Source organism: Hemitrygon akajei, chromosome 8, assembly GCF_048418815.1.
Source record: "Hemitrygon akajei chromosome 8, sHemAka1.3, whole genome shotgun sequence".
Lineage (NCBI taxonomy): Eukaryota > Metazoa > Chordata > Chondrichthyes > Myliobatiformes > Dasyatidae > Hemitrygon > Hemitrygon akajei.
Window position 1 is genome coordinate 36,038,756 of NC_133131.1, and position 26,929 is coordinate 36,065,684.

The 26,929-nt window shown below is 41.3% G+C and overlaps 1 protein-coding gene across 1 annotated transcript in view; it reads left to right on the plus strand.

Moving 5' to 3' along the window:
- hsf5 (heat shock transcription factor family member 5) overlaps positions 1–26,929 on the plus strand; it is a 93,227-nt gene that overhangs the window by 25,594 nt on the left and 40,704 nt on the right. The window contains exon 3 of the mRNA XM_073052906.1: positions 23,207–23,304. Within this exon, the coding sequence (XP_072909007.1) occupies positions 23,207–23,304 (98 nt within the window). The remainder of the gene's footprint in view (positions 1–23,206; positions 23,305–26,929) is intronic.

The window sequence follows — 26,929 nt, forward strand, 5'->3', positions numbered from 1 at the left end:
TTATAAAATAATAGCAAAAATCTTATCTAATAGATTATCTAAATGCTTACCAAAATTAGTACATATGGATCAAACAGGATTTATTAAAAATAGACAATCAGCAGATAATGTAACTCGCTTATTTAGTATAATTCATTTAGCACAGAAGAGGGAGGAAATGAGCGTGGCAGTTGCTTTAGATGCAGAAAAAGCATTTGATAGATTGGAGTGGGATTTTTTATTTAAGGTATTGGAAAAATACGGATTAGGAGTATCCTTTATAAAATGGATTAAAACCTTAAATACTAATCCCAAAGCTAAAGTAGTGACAAATGGTCAAATTTCAACACCATTTCAGTTAACAAGGTCAACTAGGCAAGGTTGTCCATTATCACCTGCTTTATTTGTGTTGGCGATAGAGCCATTAGCTGAACTGATCAGAATGGACCCAGATATTAAGGGTTTTAGAGTTAACCAAGAAGAATACAAGATCAACTTATTTGCTGATGATGTTCTACTTTATCTAACAAACCCATTGCAATCGTTGCGTAAATTATCCTATAGATTAGAAGAATATGGGAAAGTATCAGGTTACAAAATAAATTGGGACAAAAGTGAAATTTTACCTCTTACTAAAGGAGACTATAATCAATGTCGATCAATAACCCAGTTTAGATGGCCGGCAAATGGTATAAAATATTTAGGTATAAGAGTCGATAATGATATAAAGAACATATACAAATTAAATTATTTACCACTATTGAAAAAAATTCAAGAAGATCTTGATAAATGGATGGTATTACCAATAACATTAGTAGGTAGAGTAAATACCATAAAAATGAATATATTCCCTAGATTACAATACTTATTTCAATCACTACCAATACAATTACCCCAGAAGTTTTTTCAAGAGCTGAATAAATATGTGAGGAAGTTTCTTTGGAAAGGTAAGATGTCAAGAATATCGTTGGAAAAATTGACATGGAAATTTGAGCTAGGAGGGTTACAACTTCCAAATTTTAAGAATTATTATAAAGCAAATCAACTTAGATTTATTGCATCCTTTTTTGAGAAAGACAAACCGGCGTGGATCAGAATAGAACTAGATAAAATAGGAGAAAACATACCAGAAGACTTTATATATAAATGGATACGGGAAAAGAAAGAATCTCCTATATTAAAACATTTGATTGATTTATGGAATAAGATAAATGTTGACGATGAGACAAAGAAATCCTTATTAGCAAAGAGATCTTTAATCCAAAATAGACTTATTCCTTTTACAATGGATAATCAACTTTTATATAATTGGTTTCAAAAAGGGATTAGATATATAGGAGATTGTTTTGAAGGAGGTATATTAATGTCATTTGATCAATTAAAGAATAAATATAAAGTATCAAACAACACTCTTTTTTGTTACTTTCAACTAAGGGCTTATTTAAGAGAAAAGCTAGGTCAAACAATGTTACTACCGAAACCCAATGAAATAGAAACTTTAATTCAAAAAGGAAAGATTAAAAAATTTATCTCTTGTATGTATAATTTGATTCAAAAACAGGCAATTAAACAAGGAGTCCATAAGTCAAGACAAAAATGGGAAAGTGATTTGAATATCAAAATTGAAGAAAAAAACTGGTCAAGACTATGTCTTGAGAGTATGACAAATACAATAAACGTTCGATTAAGATTAGTGCAATACAATTTTTTACATCAACTATATATTACACCACAAAAAATAAACAAATTAAACCCAAATCTATCTGATCAGTGTTTTCGATGTAACCAAGAAATTGGTACTTTTTTACATTCTACTTGGTCTTGCTCCAAAATTCAACCTTTTTGGACAAATTTAAGAGTTTTACTGGAACAAATCATTGGAATACAACTTCCACACAACCCAACATTACTTTTACTAGGTAATATTGAAGGGATAAAACCGATATCCAGATTGAATAAATATCAGAAAGAATTTATAAAAATTGCATTGGCAGTAGCCAAAAAAGCTATTGCAGTGACTTGGAAATCGGATACATATCTAAGTATAGATCGTTGGAAGAACGAAATTTATGGCTGTATTCCACTTGAAAAAATCACTTACAATTTAAGAGATAAATATGAAACATTTTTGAAAATTTGGCGCCCTTATTTACAAAAGACAGGATTAAATATATAGGTGCTCCGAAGATGAAATAATTGGTTACTTGGGGAAAGAAATAAATGCATACACCAAAGTTATTACGAACTCCGTGGAGCGTGTGGGGATCTTCCAATATCCAGGCATTCCTTTTTTTTTTTCTCTTTCTTTTTTTTTTTAGGGATGTTAGGGGGGAGGGGTTAAGGGGAGGGGGGCTGGGTAACATTTTTTTTTTCTCATACACTTTTATTTTGTAACTATTTGAAAACAATAAAAAAAGTTTTAAAAAAAAAAGATTGTTCATAGAGCCCATATGTCTAAATCTAAACTATCTCGATTCTACCCTGGCATTAGTCCGCTCTGTGATAAATGCAAGAGGGGCGTGGCCTTTCTCATCCATATGTACTGGTTCTGTCCTAGCTTGGAGAAATTCTGGAAAGATGTCTTCACTACATTATCGGGTATTCTGAATCAGCGTCTAGAACCTAACCCCTTAATTGCTCTGTTCGGTTTTTGGGGCGAGACAGATTTATGTCTGGGTCCGACCAAAGGCCAAATACTATCCTTTGCCTCTCTCCTGGCGAGACGCTTGATCCTCCTTATATGGAGAGATGTTGCCCCGCCCACTCATGCGCAATGGCTTAACGACATTATGGCCTGCTTGGACCTTGAAAAAATTCATTATTCAGTTCTTAATTCGGATCTAAAGTTCCATAAGATCTGGGGGCCTTTTATCGAGTACTTTCATAACCTTCCTCTTGACTAGGGTTTTTTTTTCTTTTCAGTCCCTTGCTTTCAGCTCCCTTTTTTTTTCTGGTAGTAGGCATTATTATCCTCTGTTGCTAAGTGTATTTACAGTCTGGGAGTTTGACTGTCCGGACTTATACTCTCTATATTGTGTGGTGGTTGGTCTGGAATTGTTTTTTTTTCTTGTGTTGTGGGGTTTGGGGAGGACACAAAGCTCACTTGTCTTTAATTTAGGTGCTTTTTTGTTAAATTCTCTTCCTGTGTAGCATATTGTTATTGTATGCTTAACCTTGCTCTGTATTAATGCTCCTCATTGGGATTTGGGGTTTTTAATTTTGTAAAATGTTTTGAAAAACTAATAAAAAAATTAAATAAAAAAAAACTTCCCGCATATTGACTGAGACTCCCATACTGTAAAAGGAGTAGGTGGCACAGGGATTGTCAAATGTGTTCAGGAAACTTTCCTTATTCAGTATATAAATGCCCCAGTGAGGAAGTGTGCAATACTGGATCTACTATTAGGGAATGAGACAGGGCTGGTGACAGATATCAGCAGTGGGAAAGTTATTGGAAGGTATTCTAAGGCACTGAATATATGAGAATTTGTATAGACATGGACAGATTAGGGATAGAGAGCATTGCTTCATGCATGGTAAACCATGTCTAACCAATCTTCTAGAGTTTTTTGAAGAAGTTACCAGGAACGTTGATGAGAGAAGGGCAGTGCATGTTGTCTATGTGGACTTTAGCAAGACATTTGACAAGCTCCCACATGGGAGGTTGGTCAAGAAGGTTCAATCACTCAGCATTCAAGATGAAGTAGTATATTAGATTAGACATTGGCTTTGTTGGAGAAGCCAGAGAGTGGTAGTAGATCGTTGCCTCTCTGACTGGATGTCTGTGACTAATAGAGTGCTGCAGGTCGTTTGCAGATCCATTGTCGTTTGTCATCTATATCAATGGTCTGGATGATAATGTGGTTAAATGGATCAGCAAATTTGCAGATGACACCAAGACCTGGCGTGTAGTGGACAGTGAGGAAGACTATCAGAGCTATCAACTGGAAAAATGGCAGATTGGAACTTAATGCAGACAGTTACGAGATGTTTCACTTGGTCGTTCTTACCCGGTGAACAGTAAGACATTGAGACGTGCAGTAGAACAAAGGGATCTGGGAATACAGGTCCATAATTCATTAAAAGTGGAATCACTGGTAGAGAGGGCCATTGGCCTTTATAAATAGAAATACTGAGTATAAGAGTTGGGATGTTTTGTTGAAGTTGTATAGAGCATTGGTGAGGTCTAATTTGGAATATTGTGTGCAGTTTTTGTCATCTACCTAAGGAAAGATGTAAGTCAGATTGAAAGAGTATAGAAAAAATATTACAAAGATATGGCTGGGTCTGGAGGACATGAGTTATAAGGAAAGATTCAATAGGTTAGGTCTTTATTCCTTGGAATGTAGAAGATTGAAAGGAGAGTTGATAGAAATATGCAAAATTATGAGGGGTATACACAGGGTAAATCCAAGCAAGCTTTTTCCACTGAGGTTGAGTGGGACTACAACTAAAGGTCATGGGTTAAGGGTGAAAAATGAAAAGTTTAAGGGGATCATAAGGGAAGTCCTCTTCAATCGAAGGATCATGAGAGTATGGAACAAGTGCCAATGCATGTGGTGCATATGAGCTTGAATTCAATATTTAAGAGAAGTTCAGATAGGAACATGGATGGTTGGGATATTGAGGGCTATGGTCTCAGTGCAGGTCAATGGGAGAAATCAGTTTAAATGGACTAGGTGGGCCAAAGGGCCTGTTTTTTGTTGCATTTTTCTATGATGAAATAAAAGTCCTAAATTGGAAGATGGCTAATTTCAATGCATCAGACAGAAACTTGAAAAAGTTGATTAGGACAGGATGATGCAGATAAAGGAACAACTGGAAAATTGAGGTTTATAAGAGATATGAAGATTTCAAGGGCAGTATGTTCCTTTTAGAAGGACAAGGCTGACAAGATTAGGGAACATCGGTTGACAAAAGATATTAAGGGTCTGGTTGAGGAAAAGGGAAAAGGTAAGGCAGGTAGGAAGAAGAGCCCTTTGAGGAGTATAAGGGATGTACACTTAAGAAAATTGCTAGGGCAAAGAGGGCAGACTAGATACAGTTCAAAGTAAAATTTATTATCAGAGTACATATGTGTCTCAGCATACAACCCTGAGATTCTTCTGTTGTGAGCATACTTAGCAAATTTATAGAACAGTAGCTATAAACAGGATCAATGAGCAACAAACAGTGAAGATGTAAATGTAAAATAAATAGCAATAATTAATGAGAGCATGAAATAACAAGCTAATAAGTCCTTAAAGTGGGACCAGCATTTGTGGGAACACCAGAAGTAGAATGAATGTCATTATCCCCTTTTGTTCCAGAGCTTGATGGTTGAGGGGTAGTAACTGTTCTTGAACCTGATGATGTGAGCCCTGAGGCACCAGATGGCAACAGCGAGAAAAGAGCATGGCCTGGGTGGTGAGGATCTTTGATAATAGATGTAGCTTTTCTATGGCAGTATTTCATGTAGATGTGCCCAGTGGTTGGGAGGATTATACCTGTGATGTACTGAGTTGAATCTATCTTGAAATATTCGATGTACATTGAGAGGTAAAGGGTATTTCAGAAGAGAGTAGGTTTCCTTGAGGATAAATATGTGGAACCACAGGAAATTGGGAAAGTAGTTGAATACTTCTTTACTGTATTTACCATGGGGAAGGATAATGCCAATAGTGAGTTCAGGGGAGGGGACAATTATATCCTAGAGCATATCAACATTGCAATGGTGTTGGAGGTCTTGAAACACATTAAGGGAGATAAATCCCCCGTGTCTGACCAGATGTATCCTTAGAGGTTATGTTGAGCAAGATAGATTCCTGGGTCATCGTAGAGATTTTTGTACTTTTATTAGCCACAGGTGAGATACCAGAAGACTGGAGGATAGTTAAATAAACAAGGGCAGTAGGCATAATCTAGAGAACTACAGGCATTTCAGAAGTGGTGGAAAAGTTATTGGAAGGGTTTTTGAAGCACAAGATTTATTTCCATTTGGAAAGTCAAGATCTGGAATAGTCAGCATGGTTTTGTGTGTGAAAAATCATATCTCATGCATTTGAATGAGTTTTTGAATGGATGACCAATAATGTTAACAAGGCCAACATGGTAGACATTGACTATGTAAACTTTAGCAAGGCCTTTGATAAGGTCCAACATAATAGGATTGTCTGGAAGGTTAGTTCACATGGGATCCAGGATGAGTTAGCAAAACTGGATACAAAATCAGCTTGGAGGCAGGAGGTTCTTTATCAGATTCAAAGCCTCTGATTGATAGCGTGTCATAGGGGTTGGTGCTGGGTCTTCTGTTGTCTGTCATATATATTAATTTGGTAAAAGTGTAAGTGATATGATTAGAAAGAGGTATCTGTACAGGTATACAAATGAGCAGGAAAAAGAAGAATTGTAATTATTGTAGACATGTGAGTGTCATATAGATTGGCATGATGGCCCATATAAATGCAGTGAGCACAAGGTCCTGTTTCTATCTTGTACACTTCTATACATGGCCCTACCAAGACGAAGGCAATACTCAACTTATTCTTAGGTAACAGGACCAGGCTAGTGACTGAGGTGACTGGGGGAAGTACTTTAGGGACCAGTGACCAGAGTTAAATTAGTTTTAATATAGTGAAAAAAGGTCAGAACTGGTCTACAGGTTCAAATTCTAAATTGGGGCAACACAAATTTTGATGGTATTAGAAAAGGTTTGTTGGAGCAAGTCATTTATGGGCCAATGGACATCTGGTCAGTTGGAGGCTTTTGAAGTTGAGATAGTGAGAGCTCAAGGTCTGTGTGTTCCTATACTTCGGGAATACTTGACAAGGGATATTGAAGCCCCAACAAGGAGAAAGAAGGAGGCATGCATCAGGAACAGCCAGCTGGGATAAAATGAATTTCTGGAGAAATATAAGATATGCTGAGGTGTACTCAAGATAGAAATGAGGGAAAAGGGGGATGCATGAGGTAATTTTGGTAAAGAATATTAAGGAAAATATAACGTGATTTTATATGTACTGTACGTTAAAGGATAGAAAGTAACTAGAGAGAAAAAAGGTTCCTTCAAAGACCAAAGGGGGCACCTAGGAGATGAGCAAGGTACTTAATAAATATTCTCCTCTGTTCTTATCATGAAAAAAGACATGAAGACTTCAGATATAGGAAAATTAAATGATGAGGTCTTAGGGATAGTCCACATTGCAAAAGAGGAAGTGCTGTGGGTCTTAAAACGTATGAAGATTGACAAATTTCTGTGACATAGCCATGTCTATCCAAGAATTCAGTCAGATATAGAAAAGAAACTGAAGGAGTCCTGACAGAGATATTTGCATCTTCATTACCCATGGATGGGCGGGTAGCAAATAATATGCCTTTGTTGAAGAAGGGTGACAAAAAAAATCTGGAAACTCATATGCCAGTAAATCTGACATCTGTAGTAGCTAAGTTATTGGAGAGGATTCTGACCATTTGGAAAAATAGGAATTGATTAGAACTTGATGAGGGCAGGAGAGTAGACGTGGCTAATATGGACCTCAGTAAGATTTTCTTTCTTTTCTTTTTCCAATATTTTTATTAAATTTCATATACACAAATACAGAATTCATAAAGATACTTATTATAAATCAAAATAAGATAGCACAAAATGCACTATATATAAATCACACTGATGCAATCACAGTATCCCATATGCATTATCAATCAAATAAAATAAATTGAATTATGAAATACAATAATAATATGGGTATGTAACGATGTACTACATACAGAGCGAGAGACAATGACAAGTCGTTTCGAGACTAGTTTATTCAAACTTAGTGGCGCTGGCATTTAATCCCTAGCGCCCGCCCTCTCCGGGCGGAAATGACATGAGAGGTGCATTACCAAAGTCTCTCCCCATGCGCTGGCTATCTGTGAGCTGGTTGGCCTGCGCAGAAAGTGGGTCACCACATAACCCCCCTGCAGAACCAGCGATATAGCCCCCAATGTCCACAGTCTGGATCAGCCTCTGTTTGGGAGGTCTGCCTCTGCGCCGCAGTGCCTGAACCTTGACCGGCTGAGCCAAGTCCACATGGGCTGGTTTGAGTCGGTCCACCGTGAAAACCTCCTCACTCCCCCCAATGTCCAGAACGTACGTGGACCCGTTTTTGTTGATCACCTTGAACGGCCCCTCGTATGGCCGCTGTAGCGGTGCCCGGTGTCCGCCCCTTCGTACAAACACAAACTTACAGTCCTGCAGGTCTTTGGGTACATGGGTCGGGGTCCGTCTGTGCTGTGAAGTCGGCACGGGGGCCAGGTTGCCGAGCCTTTCGTGTAGTCTGTCCAGGACTGCTGCGGGTTCTTCCTCTTGCCCCCTTGGAGCTGGTATGAACTCTCCTGGGACAGCCAGGGGTGTGCCGTACACCAACTCGGCCGACGAGGCATGCAGATCCTCTTTGGGTGCTGTGCGAGTTCCGAGCAGGACCCAAGGAAGCTCGTCCACCCAGTTAGGCCTTCTCAGGCGGGTCATGAGAGCTGACTTCAAGTGACGGTGGAAGCGTTCCACTAGTCCGTTCGACTGTGGGTGGTAGGCAGTAGTGTGGTGTAGCTGCATTCCCAACAGGCTGGCCACAGCCGACCACAGGCTGGAGGTGAACTGGGCGCCTCTGTCGGAGGTAATGTGGGCCGGTACCCCGAAACGTGCTACCCAGGTTGCAATCAGTGCTCGGGCGCAGGAATCAGCAGATGTGTCAGTGAGCGGGACCGCCTCTGGCCACCTCGTGAACTGGTCTACCATAGTTAAGAGGTACCGCGCTCCTCGGGACACTGGTAGGGGGCCCACGATATCCACATGAATGTGGTCGAACCTCCGGTGGGTGGGTTCGAACTGCTGCGGCGGGGCTTTAGTGTGCCGCTGCACCTTGGCTGTTTTGCACTGCGCACACGTTCTGGCCCATTCACTGACTTGCTTGCGAAGTCCGTGCCACGGTGGAGACCAGCCAGACAGTTGTCCTGATAGATGGGTGCACCAAACCTAGTATGGAGTCGAAAACTCACCGCCTCCATGCTGCCGGGACGATGGGGCGAGGTTGGCCGTTAGCCATGTCGCACAGGAGGGTCCTCTCATCTGGGCCTACAAGAAAGCCCTGCAGCTGCAAACCCGAGACTGCAGTCCTGTAGCTGGGCATCTCATCAACTGCCTGCTGCGCCTCCGCCAGTACTGCATAGTCCACCCCCAGGGACAGGGCCTGGACAGCTGGTCCGGAGAGTGCGTCCGCCACGATGTTGTCCTTTCCCGAGACATGTTGGATGTCTGTCGTATACTCGGATATGTAGGACAGATATCGCTGCTGGTGAGCCAACCAGGGATCAGACACCTTCATGAACGTGAAGGTCAACGGTTTGTGGTCCGTGAACGCGGTGAACGGCCTGCTTTCTAAGAAGTACCTGAAATGCTGGATTGCTAGATACAGTGCCAACAGCTCCTGGTCAAAAGCACTGTACTTGAGTTCGGGTGGTCGTAGGTGCTTGCTGAAGAACGCCAGGGGTTGCCAGCGCCCCTCGATGAGCTGCTCCAGCACCCCACCGACTGCTGTGTCGGATGCATCCACCGTGAGTGCGATCGGAACGTCCGTTCTGGGGTGTACCAGCATCGCGGCATCTGCCAAGGCTTCCTTGGTTTTAACTAAAGCGGCCGCGGCCTCCTCGTCCCAAGTAATGTCCTTCCCTTTACCCGACATCAGGGTGTACAAAGGGCGCATGATACGGGCTGCTGAGGGAAGGAAACGGTGGTAGAAGTTCACCATACCAACGAACTCCTGCAGGCCTTTGACTGTGTTGGGCCGGGCAAAGCGGCGGATCGTGTCTACCTTGGCGGGCAGAGGTGTTGCCCCGTCTTTGGTAATCCTGTGGCCCAGGAAGTCGATGGTATCGAGACTGAACTGGCATTTGGCCGGGTTGATTGTAAGGCCAAAATCACTCAGGCGGGAGTAGAGCTGGCAGAGGTGGGACAGATGCTGCTGGCGACTACTGCTGGCTATAATCAGTCGCCCAAATAGATGAACGTAAAGTCCAGGTCGCGTCCCACTGCATCCATTAGCCGCTGGAACGTCTGTGCGGCATTCTTCAGGCCGAACGGCATTCGGAGGAACTCGAACAGGCCGAACGGGGTGATGAGTGCTGTTTTGGGGATGTCTTCAGGGTGCACCGGGATTTGATGGTATCCCCAGATGAGGTCTACTTTGGAAAATATTCTTGCCCCATGCAGGTTTGCTGCAAAGTCCTGTATGTGCGGCATGGGGTAGCGGTCTGGAGTTGTAGCCTTGTTCAGTCTGCGGTAGTCGCCGCATGGTCTCCAACCCCCGGTTGCTTTGGGCACCATGTGCAGGGGGGAGGCCCATGGGCTGTCAGACCTCCGTATGATCCCCAATTCCTCCATCCTCTTGAACTCCTCCTTCGCCAGGCAGAGCTTTTCCGGGGGGAGCCTTCATGCGCGGGCGTGGAAGGGTGGTCCCTGGGTTGGAATGTGGTGCTGTACCCCGTGTCTGGGCATGGCTGCTGTGAACTGCGGTGCCAGAATCGATGGAAAATCTGCCAGGATTCTGGTGAATTCGTTGTCTGACAGCATGATGGAGTCTAGGTGTGGGGCCGGCAACTTGGCTTCACCCAGGGAGAATGTCTGGAAAGTCTCGGCATGTACCAGTCTTTTCCCTTGCAAGTCAACCAGCAGGCTGTGAGCTCACAAGAAGTCCGCCCCCAGGAGTGGTTGGGCCACCGCGGCCAGTGTGAAGTCCCATGTGAATCGGCTAGCGCCGAACTGCAGCTGCACTGTGCAGGTGCCGTAGGTCCGTATCGTGCTGCCGTTTGTGGCCCTCAGGGTGGGTCCTGGCTTCCTGTTGCGGATGTCATACCCCTTCGGGGGCAAGACGCTGATTTCTGCTCCGGTGTCGACCAAGAAGCGGCGTCCCGACTGTTTGTCCCAGACGTACAAGAGGCTGTCCTGGTGGCCAGCCAACGTAGTCATTAGCGGCTGCTGGCCCTGGCCCTGGCTCTTGCAGGGCGGGCGACAACGGCGGGCTTCTGTGCCCCACCGCTGGTGGTAGAAACACCACTGTTCACTGGCTTCCTCACTCCTGCCTCTGTGTTGTGTGCGCCCCCCTGCCGGGCCTGGTCTGGTCCGCTCTTGGGCGCGTGGTCTGGTAATCTGACCGACGGACGCCATGCTCTCCCTCTTGGTTTTCCACAGCACGTCTGCCCGGGCCACCACCTTCCAGGAGTCGCTGAAATCTGCGTCGGCAGTTGCTCTAGGAATGCTTGCTCGAACATGAGGCAGGGCTTGTGTCCGTCAGCCAGGGCCAGCATCTCATTCATCAATGCTGATGGCAGTCTGTCTCCCACACCGTCCAGGTGAAGCAGGCGGGCACCCCGCTCACGCCGTGAGAGGCCAAAGATCCCAATGAGCAGTACTTTGAATGCTTCATATTTGCCTTCTTCCGGGGGCGACTGTATGAAATCCGCAACCTGGGCGGCCGTCTCCTGGTCAAGGGCACTCACCACGTGGTAGTAACGCGTGGAATCAGAGGATATCTGCCGAATCTGGAACTGGGCTTCTGCTTGGCTAAAGCACACGCGTGGTCGCAGCATCCAGAAAGTCGGCAGTTTTAGCGAAACTGCGTGAACAGATGAAGAGTCGGTCATCTTTGGTCCAAATCCCGTTTGGACTGTTGGGGTCACCAATGTAGCGATGTGCTACATACAGAGCGAGAGACAACGACACGCAGTCGGTAAGTCATTTCGAGACTAGTTTATTCAAACTTTGCGGCGCTGGCATTTAATCCCTAGGTCCCGCCCTCTCCGGGCGGAAATGACAGAAATTACCAAAGTCTCTCCCCGCGCACTGGCTATTTGTGAGCCGGTTCGCCTGCGCAGAAAGTGGGTCACCACAGTTAATTATTAAAAAAATCTGCACCCACTACCAAGACAAGCTGGTTGGTAATAAAAAACAGGAGAAAAAAATAGTACTTTACCATAAATTTTTTATAATAATAGCCCAGATCTATACTTTAATAACAATAACAATTCAAAGATTTTTTAAAATAGTTCAGAAAGGGTCGCTATAGCCTTTGAAAATCTTGTTTAGAATCAGAAATCGAACAAAGAATCTTCTCTAAATTTGAACATGACATAACATCACATAACCATTGAGCATGAGTGGGGGGGGGGGGCAACCTTCCATTTAAGCAAGATTGCCCTCCTAGCCATAAGAGAAATAAAAGCCAGTACCTGTGAATGAGAAGGCTCCAAAATTATAGCTCTTTCCTCAACAATACCAAATTAGGCAGTCAAAGGATTGAGCTTAAAATTAACTTTAAAAAGTACAGAAAAAAATTGGAATACATCTTTCCAATATTTTTCAAGGCTCGAACATGACCAAAACATATGAATCAGTGAAGTCTCTCCATTATTACATCTGTCACAATAAGGAGATATATCTGCAAAAAAACGAGAGAGCTTGTCTTTAGATATATAAGCCCTATGTATCACTTTAAATTGTAGGAGGGAATGACAAGAACATAATGGTGAAGAATTACCGTAGATTCCGGACTACAGAGCGCACCTGATTAAAAGCCGCTGGCTCTAATTTTAGAAATAAAATCAATTTTTTAATTGTAAAGGCCGCACCGGATTTTAGGCCGCACCGGATTTTCGGCCGCAGGTGTCCCACGTTGTAATATGAGATATTTACACAGAAAGATATTACACGTGAGGATTTTTTTAACTTTTAATTAAATCCATATGGTAACAAAAACAAATACATATTGCAAATGCTTTTTTTCGAACCGTGCCCGTACGCGGCTACTTTTAAATATACGTTGCGTATACTTCTTTACTGAACAACATTCCAATATCTCCTAACGACTGGTAAAAAATATATATATTGCAGCCGACCAGGAAAAGTTATTGATCACCTTTAACTTAAAAGCAGCGTTCGCTCAGATCCAAAGCCGCTCGCGTAATGCGCTCCCTCCCTCCGTCCCGTTTCATCGCAAACCGGCATTTTCCCACAAGACACCGCAAAACCGGGTGTGACGTCATAGCATCCCGCGATGTAGTACAGAAAACAAATATAGTTAAAACTCTTCTAACTTTAACTAGAAAATGAATTACTAAGCGAAAATATTATAAACTAAGTAACTGCCATAAGGCAGCACAATGCTTCGAGTGTTTTCCATGTTGATGAGGGTGAGTACAAATGACTGATTTACAATAATTTAATTGTGAAAGTGCGCTTGATTTATCGTACAATTTCATTGGACCTCTGTGAACTACTCATCAATTTTATTGGTCTACTGTTATGAGGCAAAATGTTTACGAGGCGGCATGAAAAAAAATCATGCATTAGCCGCTCTGGATTATAGGCCGCAAAGTTCAAAGCTGTTCAAAATGTGGGAAAAAAGTAGTGGCTTAAAATCCGGAATCTACGGTAACCATTTTGAAAATAGCCCTCCAGGTCTCATCAAATAATGAAGTCTGTAAATCCTTTTCCCAATCTTTTTTTAATTTTGTCTAAAGGAGCCATTCTCAATCCTAACAACAGACCAGTAAGGTTTTAAGTAAGGTTCCATGTGATTGGCTGCTCCAAAAAGTTAATTGCATGGAATCTGGGAGAGCAGCTAGCTAATTGGATACACATTTAGTTTGATGGTATAAAGTACAGGATGATGGTAGAAGGTTGACATTAAAGGATGATAACTGAAAGGTTATCATATGATCTTGAGAAGAGAGGAATGCTGGCAAGTTATCAGAGTGGTTTTAGGAAGGGAAGGAATTCCATGGACTCAGTGATAAGGTTAGAGACTGAAATAAGAAAGGCCCAGGCAAATAAAGAATCAGTAGTTGCAGTGTTTTTTGACATTGAAAAAGCCTATGATATGATGTGGAAGGAAGGATTATTAACTAAACTGCACAAGATGGGGGTTGGGGGGAGAGTTTTTAATTGGATTAAAGATTTTTTGTTTGGTAGAAAAATTCAAGTTCAGATTGGATCAGAATTATCAAAACAGCACATAGTGGGAAATGGCACACCTCAGGGTAGTGTGATTAGCCCGTTACTTTTCATCATTATGATCAATGATGTCTTCACAAAGGTACCAGTGGATATAGGTAGGTCACTGTTTGTGGATGATGGGGTCTTGTGGAAAAGAGGCAGGAACACGGAGCATATAATCAGGAAACTACAAGGAGCAATTGATGAAGTGGTAGAGTGGGGTTATGATTGGGGATGTAGATTTTCAGTGGAAAAAACTCAAACTGTATTTTTCACTAGGAAAAGAATTGAAGTGGGGAAGAAGTTAAGGATGTATGGGATTGAATTAGAAAGGGTTGGATCATTTAAATTTCTGGGAGTTATATTTGATTCACGATTAACATGGGCAGACCATATCAGGAAAGTTGAGGAGAAATGTAAAAAAGTAATAAATGTCATGAGATGTTTGACTGGTAGGGAATGGGGAGTAAGTTGTTCGGCATTAAAGAGAATGTATGTGGCTTTAGTAAGATCTGTGTTGGATTATGGAAGTGTAGCATATGGATCAGCAGCTAGGTCTCTTACAAGGAAACTGGATGTGATTCAGGCTCAGGTTTTGAGAGTGTGCAGTGGGGCTTTTAAAACATCACCGGTATCAGCCCTGCAGGTAGAAATGGGAATTATGCCTTTGGAATTAAGAAGGATGCAATTGATGGCAAACTACTGGGTTAATTGGCAGGGACACAATGATTCTCACCCTGCTAAAGGAGTGTTGCAGGAGACCTGGGAAAATGGGAGGTTTCAGAGGGAAAACTTTAGTCAGGTAGGGAATGATATTGCTAGATCATGTGGAGTGTTTGATCTAAGGATAAATCCTTCAGTAGTTTATCCGGTTGTAGCTCCATGGAAGCTGGTATGGCCTGACGTAGACTGGCATTTGTTAGAGGTAAAAAGGAAAGTATAAAACTGATTTGGTAAGTGCATTTAACTGTTATGTGATGGAAAAGTATAGTGCTTATACTCAGGTCTATACAGATGGTGCTAAGGAACCTGAGACAGGAGAGACAGGGTTTGGAGTGGCTATACCAGCAAATGCAATTGCAATCAGCAGAAGAACATCTGATAAGTTAGCAGTGTATACAGTGGAGATGATGGCAGTGTTGGTTGCGTTGCGTTGGGTAGAGAAAACTAAACTAGTCAAAGCATTGATATGCTCAGATTCATCTTCAGTACTAGCAAGTTTAAGGTCTTCTCACTCAAACAGCCGGCAAGATGTACTTCATGAAGTCCTTCAGTCAGTCACAAGAGTTGCAAATCAGGGAGGTCAGGTTAAATTTCTATGCATTCCAGCTCATGTAGGGATGAAGGGCAATGAAAGGGTGGATGAGTTGGCAAAGAGGGCAATAAAGAAAGAAAATATAGAAATGCACATTAGTATCAGTAAAGCAGAGGTTAACTGTGTAATCTGGGAAAAAATTAACCAAATGTGGCAAGAAAGATGGGACAGGGAGGGGAAAGGGAGGCATTTATATCAAATACAAAAAAGTGTTGCAGGTACTAGGGTAGGAAGTAGATACAGAAGAGAGGAAATTGTGTGGACTAGGTTAAGGTTGAGGCACTGTGCACTAAACCAAACATTGAAATTGATATGGAAACACCAGACAGGATTGTGTGAGGAATGTCAGGAAGAGGAGTCAGTAGAACATGTAGTTCTGAGTTGCAGGAAGTATGGGATACAGAGAGAGATGATGAGAATTAATCTAAGGTAATTGGGGGTGCAGGAATTCACATTAAAAGGGTTGCTGGGCATGGGTGAGAGAACACAGGTCAGGGTATTTTTAGCTTTCTTAAGGGGTACAGGGGTTTTTTATAGGATATGATGGATAAACAGAAATAGGGTACTAGGATGGGGAGGATAAAGTGTAGGTTAGGGTATGTGTATGTGTGCGATTGGGTGAAGGGATTTAGAATGTGAGTCCATCGCATACTCTGGAGCAGAAGGTGGCGGTAATGCACCATTAAGCTGGATGCCAACCGCCATAAAACAAGATGGAGAGAGAGAGAGAGAGAGAGAGGGAAGGTTGACATTCAGTCTGGAGGCCTGTGACTTGTGGTATGCCTCATGGATCAGTGCTGTGCCCAGTATTGTTTGTAATCTATGTCAACATTTGGATAGGAATTAGAAAGCATGATTAGATCAGGTAGAAATCATTAAATAGGTGGTGTAGTGGACAATGAAGAAATTTTTCAAAAATTACATGGGGTTCTTGATAAGCTGAGTAAATGGACCAATGAAAGGTAAATAGAACTTAATTTGGATGAGTGTGAAGTGTTGCAATTTGGAATGTCAAGTTCACAGTGAAGGGCATGGCCCTGGAGAGTGGTGTTGATCAGAGGGATCTTCGAGTACAAGTAGATGGTTCTTTGAAAGTGCTATCACAGGGTGATGAAAAAGGTTCTTGGCATGATGGCCTTTACTAGTCAGGGCATTGTGTATAAAAAATTTGCGAGAGTGTGGTTGCACAGGATGAGGTTGCATAGGATGCTGATGAGGCCATACTTAGAGTATCATGTTCAGTTTTGGTATCCCTGCTACAGGAAAGATATTAAGTTGGAAAGAGTGCATCATCCCCCTTATTATTAATTACCAAGCTTCTAAACCTAGGTCTTTGTACCATTCTCTGCAAGTGGATCCAAGACTTACTTATCAGGAGACCACAGTCACTATAAATCAGTGATAACATCTCCTCCTCAATGACAAAGTACTGAGGATGGGTGCTTAGTCCACTGCTCCACTCTCTTTACACTCATGATTGTGTAGCTGAGTACAGCTCAAATGCCATTTATAATTTTGCAGATTAAACCACTGTTGCTGATAAAATCCCAGATGACAATGAGGAATGAGATAGATTGGTTAAGTAGTGTCACAACAATAACCTCACACTCAGAGTCAGAAAGATGAAGGAATTGATTGTGGACTTCAGGGAAGGGAAATCAGGAGAAGGTGCAGCAGTCCTCATTGAGGGCTATGAGGTGGAAAGGTAAACAGCTTTAACTTCCGGGAGTATGAGGTTCAGTGAGGATCCATCCTGGGCCCGATACAGTACATTAATGCAAACATGAGGAGGACTCTTCAGAATCTCTACTTTACAAAGAATTTGATGGGATGCTTTATGGGTGGTACAGTAGCATAGTGGTTAGCACAACACTTTACATACCAATGACCTAGATTCAATTCCTGCCACTGTCTGTAAGGAATTTGTATATTCTCGCCATGACTGCATGAGTTTCCTCTGGTTGTTCTAGTTTCCTCCCACAGTCCAAAGATGTACTGGTTGGTAGATTAATTAGTCATTGTAAATTATCACATGATTAGGCTAGGGTTAAATCGGGGCTCGCCAGCCAGCACAGCTCAAAAAGCCTATTCCGTACTGTATCTCAATAAATAAAATAAATGTCACCAAAGACTCTTGCAAATTTCTATAGATCTATGGTGGAATGCATTCTGATTGTTTCTATCACAAGCTATGGACGCTCCAATGCACAGGATTGCAAGAGACAACAGAGGGTTTTAGACTCAATCAGCTCTAACCCTCCCTGTCATTGAGGATATATTCAAGACGTAGTGCCTCAAGAAGACAATATCCATCATTAAGGCCCATCACCATCCAGGACATGCCCTCTTTTCATTACTACCAGCATGGGGAGACACAGGAGCCACAAGACCCCCACTCATTGCTCAGGGATAGCTTCGTCTCCTCAATCAATCAGATTTCTGAACAGTCCATGCATCAATGAACACAACTTCATCTTTCCTCTTTTCACACTGCTTGTTTATTTTGTAGTTTAATGTAATTTTATGTTTTTGTCCTGTTCTGCTACTGCAAAGCAACATTGCATTTGCCTTTGTTACCATAGGTTTAACCTGTAAAATTAACCTGAAAGTCTTGCATGAAGATCTTAAGTCCCTCTGCAACACTGATGTTTGAACCTTCTCCCCATTTAGATTATAGTCCGCGCTCTTGTTCCTTTTATCAAACTGCATTATCATACATTTCCCAGTGCTGTATTCCATCACCCACATCTTTTGTTGAATTTTAAAAGCTTCCCAATCATCCTACTTCCCCCTCACTTTTGCTACCTTATATGCCCCTTTCTTGGCTTTTATGCAGTCCTTAACTTCCTTTATTAGCAGTGATTGCCTACCCCTGCCATTTGAAAACTTCTTCCTCTGTGGGACATATCTATCCTGCGTCTTGTGAACTTTTCCTAGAAACTTTAGCCATCTCTGCTCTACCGTCATCCCTGCCAGTATCCTCCTCCAATCTACTTGGGCAAGCTCCTCTGTCATATCCCTGTAATTCCCTTTGTTCCATTGTGATACTGATACAAACAAGGCAAGCACAAGAACTACTGTTAAGGGAAGGTGCCTTGGGAGTTCATCTGTTTGTGAAGGAAGCAAATTTCCATGTAGGAATTTGAACATTTACATACTGATGGATTATGCAAACTGATATTTACCAAATGCCCGAACCTTACTGAATTATGCTCTAATTAACATTTTTACCATCTACACATGGCTTCATAACAAAGTCAAACAAGCCTTAGGAAAGATTCTGAAGCATGATATTCTTCAGAGTGGACCTATCACATATTTTCCAAACAGATGAAGGCAAGAGAAGAACTACCAAATGACACCCTCTTCACCATGGTTATATTTTCTGAGACTGAGAAAGCTAGCATTACTTTCTGTCTACTTACTAGAGTTCCTTCATAATTTTAAGATATTAGATCTGCTCTAAGTTTTTTTTCTTTTATAAAGAAACATCTGTTCAGGCACTGGACCTCTGCTCTCCATGCTATCTCTCTTCTGGAGTGTAGACAGACTTCCTGCAGCATTTTATGCTCTGTCAGTAGTTATCCTGACAGTTTTAGGAATTTCAGTTTGTCTTGCTAGTTTCCAGTCTGCAAGAGATTACAGTAATCTCCATAATGGATGTAATACAATAAAGGATGTCCCTTTATTCTGAGACTGTGACTTAATGGTCCTAGACTCACCCACTATATGGAACATCCTCTGCGCATCCACTCTATCTAGGCCTTTTAATATTCAACAGGTTTCAATGAGCTACTCCCTCATTCTTCTAAACTCCAGGCCTCATACATTAGCCCTTTCATTCCAGTAATCATTTTCATGAACCTCCTCTGGACCCTCTCCAAGACCAGCACTTTTTTCTGAGATGTGGCACAAAACTGTTTACAATACTCCGTGCTGTCTGACCAATGTATTATAAAGCTTCAACATCACATCCTTGCTCTTATATTCTAGTCCTCTCAAAATGAATGCTAATATTGCATTTGCCTTCCTTACCACTGACTCAATCCTGCACACAAGTCCCTTCATACCTCTTACTTTTGAATTTGCTCCGTTTAGAAAGTTGTGTATTCATTCTACCAAAGTCCATGACCATAGCCTTCCCTACACTATATTCCATCTGTCACCTATTTGCCCATGCTCCCAATCTGTCCAAGTCATTCAGCAGACACCCTGCTTCCTCAACACCACCAGACCCTCCACCTATCTTTGCATCATCTGCAAAGTTGGCTACAAAACCTTCAATTCCGTCATCAAATTCGTTAACATATAATGTGAAAAGAAGCAGTCCCAATACTGACCCTGTGAAACATGACTAGCCACTGGCAGCCAACCAGAGAAGGCCACCCTTATTCTTACTCTTTGCCTTCTGCCAGTCAGCCAATCTTCTATCTATGCTAGTATCTTTCCTGTAATGCCATAGACTCATATTTTGTTAAATTCAAAATTCAAAGTATATTTATTATCAAAGTACATACTGTATGTGTCACCATATATAACCACCCAGATTTGGTTATTTTTGCAGGCATACACAGTAAATCCATGAAACACAATAGAATCAATGAAAGACCATGCCCAACAGGATGGGCAAACAATCATTGTGCAAAAAATAACAAACTGTGCAAGTAAAACATTTTTAAAATATAAATAATAATAATAATAATAATAATAAATAAACAATGAATATTGAGAACGTGAGATGAAGAATCCTTGAAAGTGAGTCCATTGGTTGTGGGAACAGTTCAGTGATGGAACAAGTGAAGTTGAGTGAGGTTATCCCTCTGGTTTAAGAGACTAATTGTTGATATGTAATAACTGTTTCTGAATCTTGTGGTGAGGGTCCTGAGGCTCCTGTATCTTCTTCCTGATGGCAACAGCAAGAAGAGAGCATGGCCTGGATGGTAGAGGTCCTTGATGATGTTTGCTTTTTTCCTGCGACAACACTCTGTGTAGATGTGCTCAATTGTTGGGAGGTCTTTACCCATGATGAACTGTGCCATATCCACTACCTTTTGTAGGATTTTCCATTCAAGAGAATTAGTGTTTCCACACAAGGCTGTGATGAAACACCACACATCTATAGAATTTTATCAAACTTTTAGATGTCGTGCTGAATCTTTGCAAACTTCTAAGGAGGTAGATGTGCTGCTTTGCTTTCTTTGTAATGGCACTAACGTGCTGAGCACGGGACAGATCCTCTGAAATAACACCAACCAATTTAATGTTACAGACCCTCTCAACCTCTGACCTGCCACCTCCCTTCCCTCCCCCACCCCCACCGATATGGACTGGCTTATGGGTCTCCAGTTTTCTCCTCCTGAAGGCAATAATCAACTCCTTGGTCTTAAGCAGCCTCACGTGTGGCACCTTGTCAAAGATCTTCTGAAAATCCAAATATACAATATCCATTGACTCTCCTTTGTCTATCCTGCCTGTTATTTCCTCAAAGAATTCCAAAAGATTTGTCAGTCAAGATAACTAACTCCTTAATGAAATCATGCTGATGTTGGCCTACTTCATCATGTGTCTCCAAGTATCCCAAAATCTTATCCTTAATAATGGACTCCTCCATCTTCCCAGCCACTGAAGTTAGGCTAACTGCCCTATAATTTCCTTTCTACCTCCCGCTCTTCTTAAAGAGTGGAGTGAGATTTGCAATTTTTCAGTCCTCTGGAGCCATTCCCAGATCTATTGCTTCATGAAAGATTATTACTAAAGGCTCCACAATCTCTTCAGCTACCTCTTTTGGAATCCTGAGATATTGTCCATCTAGTCCAGGTAACTTATCTACCTTCAGACCTTTCAGCTTCCGAAGCACCTTCTCACTATAATAGCAACTATACTCACTACTACCTCTTGATACTTTCAAATTTCTGGCATACTGCTAGTGTCTTCCACAGTGAAGACTGATGCAAAGTACTTATTGAGGCTTATCAATGCTTTATTAAGTGAAATTAGTAAAGCCTTGATAAACTTTGACCAAATCTGAGCCTCCTGTAAAAGGATCACAAGATGTTCCAGAATGGAGTCGTAGTGGGGTGTCATCTAAATTCTGAATGTCTATTGAAAACACACTGCACCTTGCTAGATGCCTTGCTCCATATTCAGATCAAGTAAGCAAACACAATGACCGTGGGTGGCAACTTCAGACAGCAGAATAAAGCCAGCTTGATCTTATCCAATTCCAAATCTTTTCCAATTTTTTATCACTTATGCTAAATTTTTGCCAATTATTGTCTCATTTACATGAATGTTTTAATTCAAAAGTATAGTACAACTATCCTGGCTGGTTCCTGTCCTGGAAGATATTTAATAATTTAATGGTTACTTTCTAATAAAAAATAGTGTGCCTTCAGAGTTTCCTTCATTTTGTTCATCCCATATAGCTGTTTGAGGTTGATAAAATTGTTCTGTACAGCTTATATATCTTCTGTAGCTGATAAATTGCACCAGTAAATTTTCTCCATTACTAACTTTGTTCCTATGTGTAATATATGCAAGTTATATTTTGTGGCCCCACTGACCAGTAATATCTCAGATTCTGATTCAGCAATATTAAACTTGTTTTCATGAACAAATTTCTCAAATGTTTTCTCTTCCAAATGTATTCAGTTTGAGAAATTCTGCAGACCCATAAGTGAATATTATAGTGTTAAATGCTATGTTGTTTAAGTATCTACAGATGGCCTTGCAGTCACATCAGAAAAAATAATAAATCTGAACTTTTCAAATTTTGCATTTGATAGCATTGCTTAAGTTCTCCACTGAAAGCCACCAGTTCAAAGCAAACTGCTGACAATTAGATTGTAATTGTGCTTAAATTTGGGATTACCATTCAAGAATAGGGTTCAACTTCAACAGATTTGTCAGTACTTCTGCTGAGAAAACTATTGGATATTTCTGTTAGATTTGAGAGAATAACAACTAGGTTCACTTGGAGAGGGACTATAGTGAGTATAAAGATTGAATATAAGATCATTTACTTTTTATCTCTTTAATATTTTGACATTGGAGAAGGTTCAGAGAAGATTCACGAGAATGATTCCAGGAATGAAAGGGTTACCATATGAGGAACGTCTGGCAGCTCTTGGGTTGTATTCCCTGGAGGTCAGGAGAATGAGGGGGGATGTCATAGAAACAATCAGAATGTTAAAAGGCTTAAACAGGTTAGATATGGCAAAGTTATTTCCCATGGTAGGGGGATCTAGGACAAGAGGCACGACTTCAGTATTGAAGGACGTCCTTTTAGAACTGAGATGTGGAGTAATTACTTTAGTCAGAGGGTGGTAAATCTGTGGAATTTGTTGCCACGAGCAGCTGTGGAGGCCAAATCATTGGGTGTATTTAAGGCAGAGATAGATAGGTTCTTGATCAGCCAGAGCACCAAAGAGTATGGGGTGAAAGCAGGTGAGTGGGGATTGCTGGAAGAATTGGATCAGCCCATGATTAAATGATGGAGCAGACTCAATGGGCCAAATGGCCTACTTCTGTTCCTATATCTTATGGTCTTATGGTCTTAATATTTATTTTGTTACTTCATAGTGTCAAAAACGATCAGAAATGTACCATTTCTTTAACAGTTTGACAGCCAGTAAGCTTAAGGTAATGGCTTATCAACTAACAACAATTCTGTGGTTGGAGCTTGTTATTTATGAACAGAAATGGCCTATGTTGTTCAATGTCTTGTTGATTGAGATTACCTGAAGAAGTTCACACTGTGGGCATCCTGCTCAAGGTAAGAATGGATTTTGCAGGGAGAAGAAGACTGGCAAGCAGTGGCATGCAGGTGATTTGGGCTAATATGGTCATGTGAAAACTGTCATGTGATATTTTAAGACATTTTACTGACAAGGGTTTTCTTTTTCTAGCAGTCTTGCAGTGCTGTACTCCTAACTCCCACCTGGATCCACTGGCGGGTTGTCCAAATACAAACGCTTCTTCTTATCCTAACTACAATTATTATCAGGTACATTCATAGAATATAGAACAGTACAGTGTAGAACAAAAACAGGTCATTTGTCCTGCCCTGTCTGCACCAACTATAATGCCAATGCAACAAATCTTATCCATCTGCATATGGTCTATATCACTCAGTTCCCTACCTGTTCATGTGTCTCCCTAATTTCCTCTTAGATATTACTATGATAATTGTTTGTAACATCTCTCTTGGTTATGTGTTCCAGACACCTACTACTCTACCTTTAAAAAAAAATGCCTCACACATTTCCTCTAAACTATCCCCCTCTCTCCTTAAACCAATGCCCTCTAAGAATCTACTCTATTCTATGAGAAAAAGATTATCTGCCCCTATGCCTTTTCACAATTAGTAAACGCCAATCCAGGTAACATCCTAGTGAACCTCTTCTGCACTTTTTCTGAAGCCTCCACATCTTTCCTACAGTGTTGCAATCAGAACTGCGCACAATGCTACAAATGTGGGTTACCACATTTATAGAACTACAACATGACTTGCTAGTACTCAATGCCCTGAATGATGAAGTCAAGTATGCCATAAACTGCCATTACCAGCTTATCCATCTGTGTTGCCATTTTCAGGAAGCTATGGACTTGCATCCCAAGATTCTCCTGTACATTAATACTTCTAAGCGTCCTACCGTTTACTGTAAACTTTCTCTTTACATTTGGCCTACCAAAATGCATCACCTGAAATGTCTAGATTCGACTATTTTCATTTCATTGCCAATTTTCCAAATGATTTGTATCTGATAAATCATTAACAACCTTCTTACTACCCAGAGCTCCACCCATTTTTGTCATCTACAAACTTACTCATCAGATTACCTACATTTTCATCCAAATCAGATATATAGGGTGAAATTCTATATTTTAAAAATGTATCATGTAATTGTAACTAAATAATAAGCCTGTCTCAAATCCTCCTTTTCCTACTTGAACAGAGTTTAAACCTTTTACTCTGAGTGTGATTAATGCTCGATTCAAGTAGCAGAGTGAAGTGTTTCTGGTGAAAATGGTTGAATGATTTATATAGATCTCTATTTCTGGTTAAGGCTTTGTTTCACAATACAACTGCCAATGCCATAATTTTCACTTATTTTCCTGTAAAATCTAAAGGCAAATTATGTAGTAACTTTGAACAGTGTAATTTTACAGATTCAGAAGCAAGATACTGCAGATGCTAAAATCTGAAATAAAACAGAAAATGCAAGAATACTCAGTGGGACAGTGAGCATGTGTAGGGAGAAAAATGCAGTTAATGTTTCAAACTGATAAAGGATATTAATCAGAAACCTTAGCTCCTTTTTTTTTTACTTACTTAGCTGCCCAAATTCATAATTTTGTGACAGTTGGAATAAAAATATTAACTAATCATCCACAGTAACACACAATATGCTGGAGGAACTCAGCAGGTCAAGCAGCATCTATGGAGATGAATAATTAGTTAATGCTTCGGTCTGACCTGATGAGTTCCACCAGCGTTATGTGTGTGTTACTCTGGGTTTCCAACATCTGCAGAATCTTTTGTGAACTAATTATCCAAATCATAATTACTTCAATTCTGTGAGATACATTTATTAGTTTTAATTGAATGTCCAATGGAATCTGACTCTTAGATCTCAATATTTCTTTTCCTGCTGGTGTTCTTTTGTGGCTCTTGTAATGATATACTTTCTGAAAACTATTTCCACTACATCAGTCCAAATCATGCCACTGCAAACACTGTTAAGTTAAATAAAATGAAAAACTACCCCATATTTTATCCAGATTATTGAAGGTAAATGAGACAGTTGATCTTTTTATTTTCTCAAAAAGGATATCAAGATTCAGAGTTAAATAATCTTCAACAGCCTCAGGATGTTACCAAGTGCTTTACAGTTGATTATTTTTGAACTAGGAAACACAGCAAACAATTTAGAGTCAGCAAAGTCCCACAAAGAGCAAGGGCTAGTGAACAAATTATCACTTTTCAATGCAGATATTTAAGAATATTGGCTAAAATACCAAGAATAATCTCCTATGTAGAACATCCTGTTATATCTCCTCAAATGCTAGAAGGACCTCTCTAAGAGCACCTGAAAGACATGCATAGTCCATTAGAAGTGCTAGAAGCAGAGGGTAGTACTATTACTCTTTTCCTGGGTGAATGAGTTGTCCTCTACTATTTGCCTTGACTTAGCTTGCTCCATTTTCTTCCTTTCTACTACTTCTCTTCCCATTTTCACAACCTTCCATTATTTCCTTCAAGTTACTTGATTTTAAATGTACTTGATTGGACATGTTTAGAGTTTAATGAAAGTTGATTTAGTAATAATTTTAAATCGAAGTTTCAAATATAGCTTCTTTTAAAATAAAGAAAACATTCTGCCAGATCCTGCTAATGAGAAGTTCCATCTTAAATGGGAAATTCATTTGGTGGAGGGGGGGGGTGACTATTATGCCTCTAATTGATATTGCGATTACCATGCTTGGTGTTGATTCTAACTAATATTACTGTATTAGCCAAAGCTAAAACTAAAATTGTCCTTGGTCATGGGCTTCAACATTTATTTTCAAAAGTATTGTAGTGCTCCAGGTGGGGGGACTGGGGGGGGGTTCATGGTCGACAGTCTGCCCCAGCTTTCCTAGTGACCAGCACTATTTATTGTTCTTGTTTTAAAATGCTTTTGTGAGATTATAATGGGATGTTCAAGTTCATTTATTGTTATATTCTAGCATGGGTTATACAGTTATTCGCATGTGGGTTTGTGGGTTACCCTGACTGTAACCAGTGTGTGTAATAATCACTTCCCCCATATGTATGTGACTGAGTGGGTTCTCTCTCTCAACTGGCCGTTGAGCTAATTGAGCTCTCTCAACTGTCATCATGGACTGAATGCTCATCACATTGGTGTCAGGATTTGGAATAGAAATTGACAGCAAGATCAAAGAGCATAGATGTTGGATGGAATGCCTTAAGATCCAGGGAATAAGTTGAGGGACTGAGCAGTATACTTCCCTTGCACCCCTGAGCTGGGCTCCTGAAGTCAAGACTCAGAGGGAGAACCTGGGAACCCAGCATCGTGCTTTCCCAGGGTACACCATTGAGGTGAGTGTACCCAGGCTCCCTAATCCAGGGGAAATGGCAGAGCACATCACCCACCTCCCTCCAAGATGTTGTAGCCATGGTAAACAGAAAACATGGCAGGCACCACCGACACTGCAAGAGGAAGACCAACAGGACTCAGCAATTCATGCACCCTGAAGCTTCACAGATAAAATGGTACCAGCCGCCTGGAGCCTTACCTGGCGCAAGTGAAACTTGCTGCATGGCACAATGGGTGGAGTTCCACTGAGACGATGGTGCACCTTGCCATGGCGCTGCAGGGTAATGCCCTGCGGGCCCTCCTTGACCTAATGCCAGCTGAGCAGCATGACTACAGGGCCCTTGTAGCAGTGCTGAAGCAGCGTTTCAGGCAGAGATCATTAAGGAAGCAATGAGGGAAAAACTGAGTGGCAGGTAGTGTCATGTGGGAGAAAGTGTGGAGGCGTTCACAGCAGATCTCCACTACTGTTCACAGTATGGCTACCCATAGTTCCCTGCTGCGACCCAGGAGGAGCTTGCCCTCCACTCC